The sequence below is a fragment of the Nyctereutes procyonoides genome, unplaced genomic scaffold (genome assembly GCF_905146905.1).
Source record: "Nyctereutes procyonoides isolate TBG_1078 unplaced genomic scaffold, NYPRO_anot_genome, whole genome shotgun sequence".
Lineage (NCBI taxonomy): Eukaryota > Metazoa > Chordata > Mammalia > Carnivora > Canidae > Nyctereutes > Nyctereutes procyonoides.
In genome coordinates, this window is record NW_026575128.1 from 9,130,167 (window position 1) to 9,146,148 (window position 15,982).

The 15,982-nt window shown below is 36.8% G+C and overlaps 1 protein-coding gene across 1 annotated transcript in view; it reads right to left on the reverse strand.

Moving 5' to 3' along the window:
- Window positions 1-15,982, reverse strand: part of ZFYVE9 (zinc finger FYVE-type containing 9) — a 185,705-nt gene that overhangs the window by 64,742 nt on the left and 104,981 nt on the right. Inside the window, exons 5-8 of the mRNA XM_055341934.1 lie at window positions 10,105-10,204; window positions 7,492-7,668; window positions 5,725-5,894; window positions 1,967-2,087 (exon numbers count right to left, since the gene is read on the reverse strand). Coding sequence (XP_055197909.1) covers window positions 1,967-2,087; window positions 5,725-5,894; window positions 7,492-7,668; window positions 10,105-10,204 — 568 coding nt within the window. The remainder of the gene's footprint in view (window positions 1-1,966; window positions 2,088-5,724; window positions 5,895-7,491; window positions 7,669-10,104; window positions 10,205-15,982) is intronic.

The following is a 15,982-nucleotide window of genomic DNA, read 5'->3' on the forward strand; positions in this document are numbered from 1 at the left end:
CAGATGAATGGATAAAGAAGATGTGGTCTACAGATATAGTGGAGTATTACTCAGCCATCAGAAAGGACAGATACCTACCATTTACACTGATGTGGATGGAACTGGAGGGTATTCTACTGAGTGAAGTAAGTCAATCAGAGAGACAATTATCATATGGTCTCACTCAATTATGGAATATAAGAAATAGTGAAAGGGACCATAAAGGAAGCGCGAGGTGGGGGACTGATCGGGGAAAAATTAGAGATGGAGACAAACCATGAGAGACTCCTAACTCTAGGAAGCAAACAAAGGATTGCAGAAGGGGAAGTGGGTGGGGGATGACGTAACTGGGTGATGGGCAAAGGAGGGCACATGATGAGATGAGCACTGGGCGTTATACTATATGCTGGGAAACTGAATTTAAATAAAAATTTTTAAAAAAATTAAATAAATAAAATCTTAAATGAAAAAAAAGAAAATGAACTAGGGGTGGTGGAAGGGGAGGAGGGCGGGGGGTGGGGGTGAATGGGTGACGGGCACTGAGGGGGCACTTGACGGGATGAGTACTGGGTGTTATTCTGTATGTTGGCAAATTGAACACCAATAAAAAATATATTTAAAATAAATAAATAAATAAATAAATAAATAAATAAATAAAATAACAAAAAGAAAAAGAAAAAAGAAAAAAAAGAATTTCTATTCAAATGGAGATGATGTAAAACAATTCTATGGAGACAGCATTGGTAAAGATTCAGAGAAGAGCTTTTCATTAATCTGGGTTCTGAAGGGTTGAGAAGTTCTTTAAGGAGTCTACAGTATACAAAGGTATTCTAGGCAGAGGAAAGAAGATAAGGAAAGTATTAATTACATTTCTACTTTGCACCAGACCCTGTTCTTGCTATACACTTTCAGGTATGAAATCTGATTTAAAATTCACAATGATTTTTTAAATAGGTGTATTACCTAACATTAGGAAAAAGATTCAGGTAGGATAAATGATCCATCCACTGATAAATCACAGCTAGGAAATAAGGGTCCTAGGATTAAAACTCAGGTTTGTCCAGTTTTGTAGTCCATTCTCTCCCCATTATTCCACAGCATAAGAAAAAACATGAAAGTGTGGAAAGTGAATATTCAGAAGACAGTAAATAATCTGTAGTATGCATGTAAAGTACTGGGGTATTGGCTGGAAATAAAGTCAGAAAGATAAGTTGGGATAAAGCTATAAGGAACATTGCATGGTAAAATAATTAATTTATACTGAAGGCACTGGGAATCCACTGAATGTTTCTAAGCCAGAGGAATCTATGATAACATCTATGTTTAAAAGATAATTGGCAACAACATGGAAGATAAGACAAAGGAGAGAAAGACTGAAGGCATGAAGACCAGATAAAAGACTAGGCAAAACTATGGAAAGCTTATTGATAAACCCATCTCCTAAAAATGTACTAACTAGATGCTAATCTGCATCTATCAACGCAAACTTTCACATAAAGATAAGCATTGTTTTGACTGGATAGTTATTTTACTTCTTACCAGAACTCACTAAAAATATATTTTTAATAAAATGGCTATTTAAGGTCAGTGCTCTCCACTTATTACATGTATATTTCCGAATGTACATTATACTGAAAAACAAAAAGTTAGATAAATGTTCTGACCGTTCAATCAGGTGGGCCAAATCAGAGTATTATGTGCTTTGAAATTAAAGAAAAAAGTGCCAATGAACATTTATATACCATAATTAAAAATAATAGATCTTTCCAACAAATAAAATGACCATATCATATAAAAACATAAATATCTACTCTAAAATTATATAAGTAACAGCAACAATTATTTTCACGGCACTGAGTAGTTGTTTTCTCTGCTAGAGAAGAAAAAGGTGGTTTATCACTCGAATTCTCTCTCTTTCCCTAAATTAGAAGACAACATCCAGCATCCTGCCATTATTATTCCTGCTGAAATATGTAAGTCCACATACCTCCTTTTACACCGGTGGAGATGAGAATGGGAGGAAGGCCATCTTCAGGAATTAGGTTCATTGCACTGCCAACAGGACTTCCAACCTGAGTTATACTCCCAGAGAACAGAGAAACATCCGTCTACGAAAAGCAAATCAGCAAAGTGAGCATTGCAGAGAGCTCAAGATTTTACCAAAATATTGTTGAAAATATAAATCAGAATTTAAGTGAAAATTTGGAATTCATACTTTCTGAAAAATTACACAAGTTTCTCATTAACTTGTGGTTTCCCAAACACCTGGATTTATACTATGAAAGTATTTCCAATTGTATAGTTTCTCTTTTTGGCATCACCAAATCATAAAAATAAGAGAAGAGGCCTTGTAGCCTAGGTTGAAGCTTTCTCTATCTAGGTTTCTTCGGCCATAAAAGAAAATATTTTTATTTTTATTTATTTATTTATTTTTAAGAAAACATTTTTAAAAACTGCAGTGGAACAGAAACTAAGTTTCAGTATTATCTCAATTTCTGAACCTTTAATGCATTTGGGTCCACTTAAAGTCTCATTTACAATGATGCCTGGGTGGCTCAGTCGGTTAGGCATCTGCCTTCAGCTCAGGTCAGGATCTCAGGGTCCTGAGATCAAGTCTCACATCAGGTCAGGCTCCCTGCTCAGTGGGGAATCTACTTCTCCCTCTCCTTCTGCCCCTTCCCCCCTACTCATTGCTCTCTCTCCCTCTCTCTAAATTAAAATCTCTAAAAAAAAAAAAAGTCTCATTTACATTGCTTTTTAAAAATAAAAAGGGACGCCTGAATGGGTCAGTTGGTTAAATGTCCCTGATTCGACTCAGGTCATGATCTCAGGGTTGTGAGATCGAGCTCCTTGCCTGGCTCCACTCCACTGGAGCCTGCAGAAGATTCTCTCTCTCCTCTGCCCCTCCATCCACTTCTCTCTTAAAAAAAATAAAATAAAAATTCTAAAAAATAAAACAAACTTTGAGAATAGTGGTGATGGTTGTACAGCAATGTGAATGGACTTAATACCAGTGGTTTGTACACTTAAAAATGACTAAAATGAAGGATTTTATGTTATGTGTATTTTACCACAATAAAAAAAGAGAAAAAAATTAACTGATAAAATACAGAATAAACGAGCATCTGGGTGGCTTAGTCTGATAAACATCTGACTCTTGATTTCAGCTAAGATTGTGATCTCAGGGTCCTGGGTCCAGGCCCCACATTGGGCTCCACATCAGCAGGGATTATACTGGAGAATTTCTTTCCCTCTCCCTCTGACCTTCCCCCTGCTTGTGGGCAAGTTCATGCTTGCTCTTGCTCTCAAATCAATCTTTAAAAAATACAGAGATTAAACAAGTCATTGTTTTCTTTTGCTATGCAGTGAAATAAAACTTCAAGTTCATTTTTCTTTGCATTAATATAAAGATCACATTACCTACTCTAATAAAGTATAATGCTGCAAGACACATTTGGGGTGGAGTTAAATCCATTTAATTAACAACTTAATAGAATACACTCAAAGATCTATTAAAATAATGCTCTCTTCAGTATATTCTCTAACAAGAAAAAAAAAAGAAAAGAAGAAGCTTTAAAAAATGTTAAAAGCATTTAAAAACTGTTTTTAACATGTTTTAAAATATTTATAGGGGCACCTGGATGGCTGTTGGTTAAGTGTCCACCTTCAGCTTAGGTCATGATCCCAGTGCCCTGGGATCTCTCCCTTTGCCTCTCTCCCTGCTTATACTTGCACTCTCTCTCTCTCAAATAAATAAATAAAATCCTCCCAAAAAGCCAAATCAAAAATAAAAGTGTTTATAGCAGCTTTATTCATAATAGCTATAAACTGGAAACCATCCAAATGTCCGTTAACAGGAAAACAGAAAAATTGTGGTATATTGTGGAACATTACCCAGCAATAAAAAAAATACCAACTTTTGATGCACACAACATGGATAAATCTCATAATCAAATCTTCATAAGAAGCTAGACACAAAATACTATATACTATGTTTGCATTTAGAGGAAATTTAAGAACAGTCAAAAGTAATCCATGGTAATACAAATCAAAATAATGATTACCTTGGGGAAAACACAGGCAGGTATTGAAAAGGACACAAGGGAACCCTCTAGAGTATTTTCACTTGGGTGGTGGTTGCATGGGTGTGTTCATAAGTTCATCAAGTTGCTTCTTAAAGATTAATGTGCTTCAAGCACAATGCTATCTAGATTTTATACTTGAATAAAGATTAAAACTATTTTTTAAAAAATATGTCCATGTCTTACTATATTTTTGTCTATGCTATTATTTAGGACTCTATCAGTTTTTAGCAGGCTTTTGCTAAAAATTTTGCAGTGTTCTCATCACTGGAAAATTTTATTGACAAACCATTATTACTGATTTGAAACCTAGCAGAGGAAATAATCTATTCTAACTTATTATTTATTGATGCATAAATCCATCTTTTAGTTTCACAGAAAGTGGTCATCTGGTTTCCTCTTATGTATCATCTGTGAAAAGAAATTTATTTCATTCACTGAGCACCTACTAAGTGCCATGCATTTTACTGAACCATTAAGATGAGAAAAATATATTCTAGTCTGGCCCTAAATTTGTTTTCCTACATTTTACCAGATAAGTGTTTAAAAATAAAGTGTTGAGGGATGCCTTGGTGGCTCAGCAGATTGGCGCCTGCCTTCAGCCCAGAGTATAATCCTGGAGCCCCGGGATCGAGTCCCACATCGGGCTCCCTGCATGGAGCCTGCTTCTCCCTCTGCCTGTGTCTCTGCCTCTGTGTGTCTCTCATGAATAAATAAATAAAATCTTTAAAAAATAAAATAAAATAGAGTGCTGAACAATGTAAAAGACAGAAATAAAATATCTTGGTTTAGTTTTGCAAACTGAGCTGAACCATTTCCCTTAATATTCACTTACCAGAACTTCCTCTTGCAGTCAAACAAAATTTATATTTTAAAAACCTATCAGGATCACCTGTCTGGCTCAGTTGGTAGATTGCACAACTCTTGATCTTGGGTTTTAAGTTTGAGCCCCACGTTGGATGCAGAGGTCACTTAAAAATAAAGTCTTTAAAAATCTTGCATAGAAACCAAAAAGTAGAACAGAAGAAAGTAGAGATGCTCAGTTGAAGAGAAAGGAAGAGAGGGATTCCTCAGCCACCCGTATATGGCCTGGCCCTTCCTCACCATGGCACTCCCAAGAGATCACCAAAGAAGCTGGGGAACATAGTTTGAAAACCAATGTACAAAGGCGGCAGGATTCCCTCTGCATGACCTCTAACTACAGCAGTAGCCTGAGCCCACTGAGAACAACCTTCATAAGAGTCTTTCTCTTGGGGGAAAAAAAACCCCTCTAAATATAGAGCAAACAAGAACTGATTTTGCCAGGACACCTGGGTGGCTCAGTGGTTTAATGCCCACCTTTGGCTCAGAGTGTGATCCCAGGGTCCTGGGATCGAGTCCCACATCAGGCTCCCTGCAGGGAGCCTGCTTCTTCTCCCTCTGCCTGTGTCTCTGCCTCTCTCTCTGTGTGTCTCATGAATAAATAAATAAATCTTTATTTTAAAAAAACCTGATTTTGCCACCTTTATTTTACCCCTAGACACACAGACATATGCACTAAACTGTATCTGAAACCCACAGGGTTCCATAGAAAGGTCACTCAACTTAGAAAGCGGCAAGGCAGAAGCAGCACAATGCTGAGTAAACTAAGTACTCATTTTTAGCTGCTGTTTTATTTTCTTACCTCTGCTGGTAGAGGACTGGTAGTTACTGGCTTAACTGGGTCATGTGACACAGCCAGGGTTCCTGCAGAGGAAGTTCCATTCACGGTTAATTTGGCTGCATCAGCAACTTCTCCATTAGGCAGGATCCCATCAGCAAACCAAACTCGCCTCTGCTCTCTGGGCTGAGCCACTTGAGGAGCCAGAAAAATAAAACAGGTATCAATGTGATATTGGTAGGATTTCTTAACATCAAAGAAGAGAAGGTCACCAATTCCAGAAGTACTAAGAAATCACTTCTTAGCATCTTATAAATATAAGAATTGTAACTGTGTTTAAAAGTAGTTATAAATAAGAGTTTAAATATATTCTTTATTTCTGTAACTTAAAGATTTAAAACACTTTGCTTTAAAATATTAAGTACACTTATGATAATGTCACATACTATGTTCCCTATTATTGACAGAGAAACTAAAAAAGGTTTTTTAAGTGCCTAAGAAATAAATTAATAGCAGGGGAAAAATATCTAGCAATAGATATCCACATCTCCTAAAAGTATGAAGTTTCCCCAGGAATTAAATATCTGGAAAAGTGATTTGGTATTTTTAAAGGGCAAAAGATGCCCTGAAGAATGTTCAAGAATTATTTACTAATAAAGGAAGAGTTGGCACAGATATATAAGAGAGTTGGGAAGCAAACTGACCAGATTTTTGGCTGAAGTATAACTGAAGATGAAAAAAGAGTGACCTGGCAGTGCAAAAGTAGTTTGCAATAGGGGAAAAGCTGGAACACTAGGTCTGATGAAATGATCTCTTTAAATCCAGTTCTGGAAATCAATTCCAAACAACCAAAAACAAAGAACGACTAGCAAAGAACAACAAAAACAACAAATGAAGAGAATAAAGATTTTAAGAAAGAAAGTCTGAACTCATAAAAATACAAGGAGTATGACTAAGGGATGATCTGAAGAGAGGGGAAAATGGGGAAGAATATGACAATGTCAGTAGAAGTCTTTGATCTTCAAACAGGGAGGAGGGCTAGTTAGCAAGGGGAAGGAAATATTACTAGACAAAAAGACATAAAATTAATCAAAGAAGATTGATCCTAATTATCAAGGGAAACTTCTTCACAAGATCTTTTTAAGGAAATACATAATTGTTATTTTTACTACTGATAATCTCCTGAATTTACAAAGTGCCTTTCAGCAGACAATATCATAATCCTAAAGATATAATAGACTAAAATAAGTTGAACCTATGATTTCCTACCTATTATTCCTATAATCGGAATTAAAGTTCCAGATTTTATAAAGGTCTAAGTACCTAACATATTTTCATATTTTTATATGGATAGAATAAAAATGAAAAGAGAAAATGGCAATGTGTTTTCAAAAAGCAATATTAGAATGGGCTGGTCCAAAGAAAGAACTCTCCATTTTCATAAACTCCTACAAAGAACATTAAAGTAGGCATGAAGCTAGGATTTTACAGACCGACCTCAAATTCTGTATCTTTTTTCAAGTATAAGCAGTGTAATCACTCCATTCTTAAGCTGGAGAGGGTATCAGCATATTTTCAGAGGTGCCTCCAAAATATCAGGCAACACAGTATTATTCTTTATTTGCCCAGAAATAGTCTTGACACATTTCTCACCTTGTTCCTTCCACTTTAATAACCACCCAAAGAGACTTATCTACAGTGTTTTAAAGACTTGTGCTGTAAAATCACATCAGCACATTTTCAGAGGAACTTGGTGAGGAAAAAGAGAGAGAAGTGCACATGATCCCCTACCTTCTGCTCCAGGGTGCTTTAAAACTCCCACAGGTACCATCACAGTGGGAGGTGGAGAGCTCAGGGCTCCTGAGGCCTGAGCTTGCTGCAAGGGAGGGATAGTAGAACAGTATTCAGCAGGATTGTTAGGGTTAGGGCTCTGGCTTGAGGCACTCATCATGTTCTCCCAGGCTTGAGCTAAAGCAAATACAGACAATCAATGTGAATGGATTGCAAAATATGGACATCAAGACCTCCACAATATTGGATAAATAATGTAGTTCCTCCTCATTAACACTCACAGTATGTCTCTCTTCCAGCTAGTGAAAGTATTAAGGAGATAGGTGATTTTACTCAATAAAGGAAACCATTTAGTTAAGTAAACTATTTGGAAGCAACAAATAAGAAGTAGGTGATACTTCTGATACAGACTGATATATCAGTCTGAGGTTAATGACTAGGCGCCTGGCTTCTTTAAAAGAGACCATATGTTCCCTTAAGAGGGAGTGAAACATCAAACTAGAATTTGCAACTGTGATAGCATTTAGACATGGCGGGGGGCAGGTTTAATATTCTATGCATTTTATAAAGTTCTAATGAAAATCAAAATCGGAGATTAAAATAGCATAACTCCATTGTATGATATTCTTGGTTTCATTTATAGACTTCTAGGCTCTTCTTAGTGGAGGTAAAATCTCACTTGAAAAATTCTGAAGGCTAAAGCTCAAGAGAACACATCTCAACATTTTTGTGAATTCTGCTTGCGTGTAATCATCACTTCATGTAAAAGTATCCAGCAACAAAAACCATTTCACACCTCTGGTGTGCCTCAAAAGCATAGGACCCATTTGAACATGAAAATGTGCCAATGTCATATAACTGCCATCAACCAATATGAATGATCACAAATGTGTTAAGAATCTGTATATTCTATATAATTTTACTAACTAAATATTGACATATCAACTATTGTTTTTAAAGTAAACAGGATGTAAGATACTACAGAAATGAAAGATATCAAATTTTATCTTCAGGTTCAGGTAATACTATATGCCCAGGAATGGAATCCACTCAATTTTTTAAAGCATCTCTTAAAAACTCATTCAACATCAAAGAATGATCCATAAGATTATGAACATTTATTGCCTCTAAACTCCAGGACAAGGCTAAAAACAATAGCTGTGTTCCTTTGAAAGCACTGGCAGAAAAACAGTAGGAAGAAAAAAAGGTGAAAGGAAATAGGGATAGGAAACACTGAAAAGCATCAAATTAAATATTCAGAAAAAGACTTCGCTAAGCCATGCAAGAGGAAAGACACTGGAAAAACCAGAAAAAGTAGATACTTTAGGATCCCCTGGTAAGGGCATCCTTGGCTTAATAAAAATAAGTATTCTATATTAATCCTCTGCCATTTCCTTCATCTTTAGCTATGCCAAGTTAAAAAAAAAAAAAGAAGAAGCTATCAACTTGAAAGACCTCATCAAATAAAAGAGGTAGTAGGTACTGTAATTAAGTATCATGCTCTTTTCTGTGGATATATGTCTGAAAATGAAAGCAGAATTAAAAATCATCAATTGGGTAAATGAATGAAATAACTACAATCTAAAAATTGACCCTTAAGAGTGGAGAGAATGAATTAACATTTGATCAAAACTGTAAGAATTCAGAAATGGGAGGAAATTGGGTGGATCACAGGAGATCAGAACAGATCAGATTAACTGACATGCAGTAGGTTAATAAGCCAGCAACAGGAAAACATCACTATGAGCAACGCAGACAGACAGAGCAAGAGGGGTCTGAAGCAGATAGGTTCCGGCCTCCAGGATGCACACTCCCTGGCACAGGCAGCAGTGGTGCCCAAATTGAACATTTTATTAGCAATTCTTCTGGCAACTGTGCAAAGAGGTACTCAAAGAGAAAATACTACAGCCTGATCAATTTTATTGTATCTCTTTACAAAAATTCTATTGTTGTTTTTTTAAAGTTTTAACTAAAATGTCCTTAGATTCATTTCCAGTCCCACAAAAGATGAACACTGGACAAGCTGTATTTATTTTCTTCTGGCCATAGTCTTCTACCATATAACTAAATGCAAAATTAATATCCTTATGACAAATCTAAGTAGTATTAAGGAGATAACAGATAAATGCACTTCTCTATTTGATCTTAGATGCTAAAATACTTATTTTTAGCAAGATAAATAAAACAAGGTGTTAATAAGAATACATTTTAAGTTATCAAGGTATTCCCTAGAAAGAGATAGCTTCCCTTGAAAGGAAAACCTTGGCCCAATTTTAGTATTTCATCATCTGAGTAGTCAATAGCCTACCCACCATCCCACTTCAGTCATTTCACAGAACAGTAAAGCCACACAGCACCAGATTTCCATGAGAACCTCCTTTCTTCCTGCAAAACTTACCTGACATTAGCATTCATTCATTAAATTAGGCACAGGAATCTTGAAATGCTACATCTTCAAAACATGGAAATTTAGCTCAATATTTTCAGTTAAAGGTGTGCCTTTTGAGAAGGTGAACAACATATGGAGAAAGGCAGGAAAAAACAGTAGCCTTTTCATAGGAATTCTCTTGTTTTGTCTTCATAACTGTGAATTCAAACTGTTTTAATACTTACCATTCATTAGCACTGAATGGCAGATTACACATACTCTAGCTTCCTTTCTATCCATGTATAACAGTTTACATTTCAGGCTACAGCAGGAAGCACAGAAAACCTATAGGAAAGAAAAAGAACATACTAAATTTATTTAGGATCACAGTACAAAGGGAATAAACCAATACTGACCAACATTGACTGACAGGATATCATATTACTACAACACTGAAAATTTCAAAGGAAAATGCAATTGAGAAAGCTGGGCACAAGACCCAATTCAAAAGCAAGAGTGAGATGACACATCTGTCAGCAAGAAGTAAAAGTGTTGGTTGAAAATAAAAATCTTATCCAAGATTACATAACAAATACACAGCAGGGGGAAAAATGAGCTGCCCTTAGGTGATATTCCTATACACAATACCATGTAACATGGGCATTTAAAGATAGTTACATCTGTTTGGAAAGGCAACAGAGCAGGATAAAATAATAAGCAAGCATTGAGAATTCCAGGTTTGAGCTTCTGGTTTTTACTCATCTTATGTGTGGAATAATAATCATAATACTTATTTTCACTGGTTTGCTATGAAAGCCAGGAAAAATCAAGGTATACAACTCAATCACAAAAATAAGCACAGGCCCAGCTATAGGAAATCAGAGCAGGCAACCAAAAATTCACCAATTTCACCAAGGCCAATTTCTAGCACCTTATTTCCACTTTCCAGAGTTGGTTCCTGATAATACTACTTTCTTCTCCCTTCCACATCAGGCAATAAGAATCTCCTTAGCTCCCTGCTAAGATTTATTTTCTTGAGAAGTCATTAGTCACTTATCACAGAGAGCTCCATACAGACAGAAGGCTGTTGCAGTAGGATAAATTCTACTAATCCAGTCTTTGTGGCCAGGATGTACCTATCTGGGGCACCTCGGTGGTTCAGTGGTTGTGTCTGCCTTCAGCTCAGGGAGTTATCCTGGGATCGAGTCCTGCATCTGGCTCTCCGCAGGGAGAGCTTTTCCATCTGCTTATGTCTCTGCCCCTCTGTGTGTGTCTCTTGTGAATAAATAAAAATAAAATCTTAAAAAAAAGGAAGTATCTATCTTACAAAGATGAATCAAGAAATGAGGTCATATTAAAGACCGAGAGAGATCATCTCCTCTCCTACCATGATTATCAATTTAGTTTTCAGAAGCTTTATATTTCTCAAAGTAACTGCAATGCAGGGGGAACAAGAAATATATTATCCTTTTTGCTATCAGAAGAAACTGAGTTTGGATGGTTAAACGACTACTTGTTCACGTTCACAGCAAATTGTATGAATACAAGCTTTTTACATATATTATCTCATTTAACCTGTGAATGCAATCATTCACAATTAACAGAGTTAAATAAAAAAATGTCAAGTAAAATCATTCAGCTGTACAGCTAGTAGGTTACCTAATAAGTCTCCAAAGGCTCTGTTCTTTTTCTTTTTTTTTTTTTTTTTTTTATTTACTTATGATAGTCAGAGAGAGAGAGAGAGAGAGAGAGAGAGAGAGAGGCAGAGACACAGGCAGAGGGAGAAGCAGGCTCCATGCACCGGGAGCCCGATGTGGGATTCGATCCCGGGTCTCCGGGATCGCGCCCCGGGCCAAAGACAGGCGCCAAACCGCTGCGCCACCCAGGGATCCCCATCCAAAGGCTCTGTTCTTAACCACTATGTAATACTGTCTCATTCTAATTCATAGATGGCATTTCATTTTGAGACTTGACTTTTCCTTCTCCCTCACCATGACTACATCTAGTCAGTCAGTTGCTAAGTCCTATTCGTTCTCCCCTTATTTTTTTTAAATATTTATTTATTTATTCATTCATTCATGAGAGACACAGAAAGAGAGAGAGAGAGAGAGAGAGAGGCAGAGACACAGGCAGAGTGAGAAGCAGGCCCATGCAGGGAGCCCGACGTGGGACTCGATTCTGGGTCTCCCGGATCACGCCCTGGGCTGAAGGCAGGCGTGAAACCGCTGAGCCACCGGGGCTGCCCTCATTCTACCCCTTAAATGGTACTCCCAAAATACCATCTCTCCCTCTCCATCATTAATGCTGCTGCCTTTATTCAGGCTTCTATTATCTGAGGCCAAGAAGATAACATAATGATCTGTCCTCCTAATCTTCAGATGCCTTTCTAATTCATCTTTCACACAAACAATAAATGACAAACTTTCTAAACAGTAAACCTAACTATGATAATCTTTCTAATCAAGATGTAAAGCCAAGAAGGCATCATTTACTCATTTACGCTACAGTTATTTGAGCCCCAACTATGTGCTGGGTCAGGCTACCATACTAGATGCAGCAGTGAACAAAAATGGGTATGACCTTTGCCTTAATGAAAGTTATAGTCTATAGAGATTGTAATCTAAAATTAAATAATCACACAAGTGAATATAAAATTATTTGCTTCAAAAGAAGTACATGGTAAAATAAGATGTATTCTAGGCTTTACCACAACTGGCAGGATCAAGGAAGGTTTTATTTAGGAAATGAGAAAGATAAACTCTGAGGTAAAAGTTTTCTATGCATAAAATGGTAACAAGGAGAGAGAGACAATAATAAGCCGAGGTAAATGCAAATGCACAGGTCTCATCAGGGGAAGAAAGCATGGCTCCATTAAGGAACTAAAAATAGTTAATGTAGGGTAGCCCCAGTGGCTCCGCGGTTTAGCGCTGCCTGCAGCCCAGGGTGTGATCCTGGAGACCCGGGATCGAGTCCCACATCAGGCTCCCTACATGGAGCCTGCTTCTCCCTCTGCTGTGTCTCTGCTTCTCTCTCTCCTCTCTGTATATTCTCATGAATAAATAAATAAAATCTTAAAAATAAATAAAAAATAAAAATAGTTAATGTAGCTAGAGACCCTTAGGTTAAGGGAGGCGAGGAATAAGATGAGGCCAGATAAGACAAATAGCATATGATTTCATTCATGTGTAGAATCTAAGAAACAAAACAAATGAACAAAGAAACAAACAAAAAATATGGACTCAAATACAGAGAACTGGTGGTTGCCAGGGGGAGGTTAGCGGGGTGAGGGGAGGGTATGGATGAAATAGATAAAGGGAATTAAGAGGTACAAACTTCTAGTTATAGAAGTCATAAGTCATGGGGATGAAAAGTAGAGCATAGGGAACAGTCATTAAGAGTAATATATAGAACTCCAGAATCATTATATTATACATATGAAATATAACACTGTATGTTAATTACATTCAGTTAAAAAAAGATGGCAAACCAAGCAAAGGTTCTATAGGTTTTATTAATAATTTTGGTTTTCTAAAGAGAGCAGTGGGAAATCACTTAAATATTTTAATCAAAGAGAAAGATATAATCAGACCTGCATGGCTACAGTGTAGAAAAAAAGAATGGGTCTGGGATTTTTCAATGTACAAAACTCAATCAGTGTAATACACATTAACAAAATGAAAGAAAAAAACCCATAAAATCATTTCAATTAAAAAAAAACCTTTGACAAAATGCAACACCCTTTCATAATAAAAAGCCAAGAGACTAGAAACAGAAGGAAACTATCACAACATAATAAAAGCCATATACAAAAAACCCACAGCAAACATACTCAATGGTAAAAAACTGAAAGCTTTTTCTCTAAGTTCTAAAAGGATGCCTGCTTTCACCTCCTCTTCTCAACACTGGTATTGGAATTTCTAGCCAAAGTACTTAGACAAGAAAAAGAAATAAAAGGCATCCAAACTAGAAAGAAGTAAAATATCTGACAGATAAAAATATCTGTCTGCAGATGATAAGAACTTATATACAGAAAACCCTACATATTTCACATAAACTATTAAAACTTATAAATGGGGATCCCTGGGTGGCGCAGCAGTCTGGCACCTGCCTTTGGCCCAGGGCGCGATCCTGGAGACCCAGGATCGAATCCCACATCGGGCTCCCGGTGCATGGAGCCTGCTTCTCCCTCTGCCTGTGTCTCTGCCTCTCTCTCTCTGTGGCTATCATAAATAAATAAAAAAAATTAAAAAAAAAAGAAAACTTATAAATGAATTCAGTGAAGTTGCAGTATACAAAGTCCACACACAAGTATCAGTTGCATTTCTATACACTAAAAATGAACAACCTGAAAAGGAAATTACAAAACAATTCCATTTACAATACATCAAAAAGACTAAAATAGACTAGATAAAATATTTATGTTATATATAATGAACAAAGGACTAAGATCCATAACATATAAAAAGCTTCAATGAACTAATAAGAAAAATACAAATACCTCTAGAGAAGATAACTCACATAGGTAAATTTACAGAAAAATAAAGGGACGCCTGGGTGGCTTAGTGGTTGAGCATCTGCCTTTGGCTCAGGGCATGATCCTGGAGACCTGGTTTCAAGTCCCACATCGGGCTCCCTGCATGGAGCCTGCTTCTCCTCTCTCTGCCTGTGTCTCTGCCTTTCTCTCTGTGTCTCTCATGAATAAATAAAATCTTTAAAAAAAAGGAAAAGAAAAATAAAATGGCTAGTAAATAACGATATACTAAGTAACACTTATGACAAAATAAAAATTAAAGGAATGAGATACTCTTTTTCATTGTACAAAAAATTTTTTAAAAAACTGGTATTATCCAATGGTGGTGAGGGTACAGTAAAATAGTCAAGTTAGAGGATAAGAATTGGATGGAAACAGGGCTTTTTCCCCCTCTCTCTTTTTATTTTATATATGTTTTTTAGGTGTTGGACTGGGATATTTTAATTTTATTTTGAGTAGACCCTTTTCTGTATTCTAAATGGAAAATAGAATTAAAAGGGACATTAGTTGGGCGTTACAGGTTGAATCGTCTCCCCCTTGAATACACATATTTAAGTCTCTCAGTACTACTACAGAATGTGACTCATTTGGAAACAGAGTCTTTACAGAGGTAATCAAATTAAATGAGGTCATTAAGGTAGGCTCCTAATTCAATATGACTGGTAACTTTATAAAAGGGCAAATATGGACACAGTATGCAGAGATTACGATGTAAACATAAAGATATGAACTATAAGCCAAGGAAAAAGACACGGAATAGATCCTTCTCTCAAGACCATCAGAAGGAAACAACCCTATCACCATCTCAATCTCAGACTTCTAACCTCTGGAATTGTGGCACAATAAATTTCTATTGTTTAAGCCACCAGTTGGTGGTACTTTATTTTTAAATTTATTTATTTGAGAGTGAGTGAGTGTGAGTGGGGGAAGGAGCAGTGAGAGAGGGACAAGTAGACTCTGCACTGAGCCTGGAGCCTTACTTGGGGCTCAATCTCACCACCCTGAGATCACGACCTGAGCCGAAATCAAGAATCAGAGGCCAACTGACCCAGCCACCCAGGTATCCCCCAGTAGTCCTTCATTATGGCAGTCCTATAAAATTAATACAACTAGCAACTTTCCAAAGTAAAGGACTTGCTTTGGGTAAAAAATCCTCAAGAAAGTATAAAAAACAAACAAACAAAACAAAACACAAAGATACCCTTTTTAAAAAGCAAGCTAGGGGGCAGCATTATGCAGTTAAACAACAGCACCTAAGCCTACCATACTTCCCAATAAGCGATGGGCCTAACAATAGTGTGGAGGGGGATCTTTTATGTCTCCAAGGAAATTAGAGAAAGGTACAGAAGTTAGTTAGAAAAGTGGATGACCTGCCAAGAAACTACCTACAATGGTAAGAAAATGGGAGTCAGGCAAATGGATACATTTCTGTGGGATCACCCATGCCAGAGAACTACATGGGATCAAATGTAACATAAATCACAAAACCACCACAGAACAGTACCTACTGCTGACAGGTGTCGTACCACAACATAAAACAGAAGAATGACCCAGAAATGCTGGTTTTCATTCTCAAAAAGACAAAGACTATC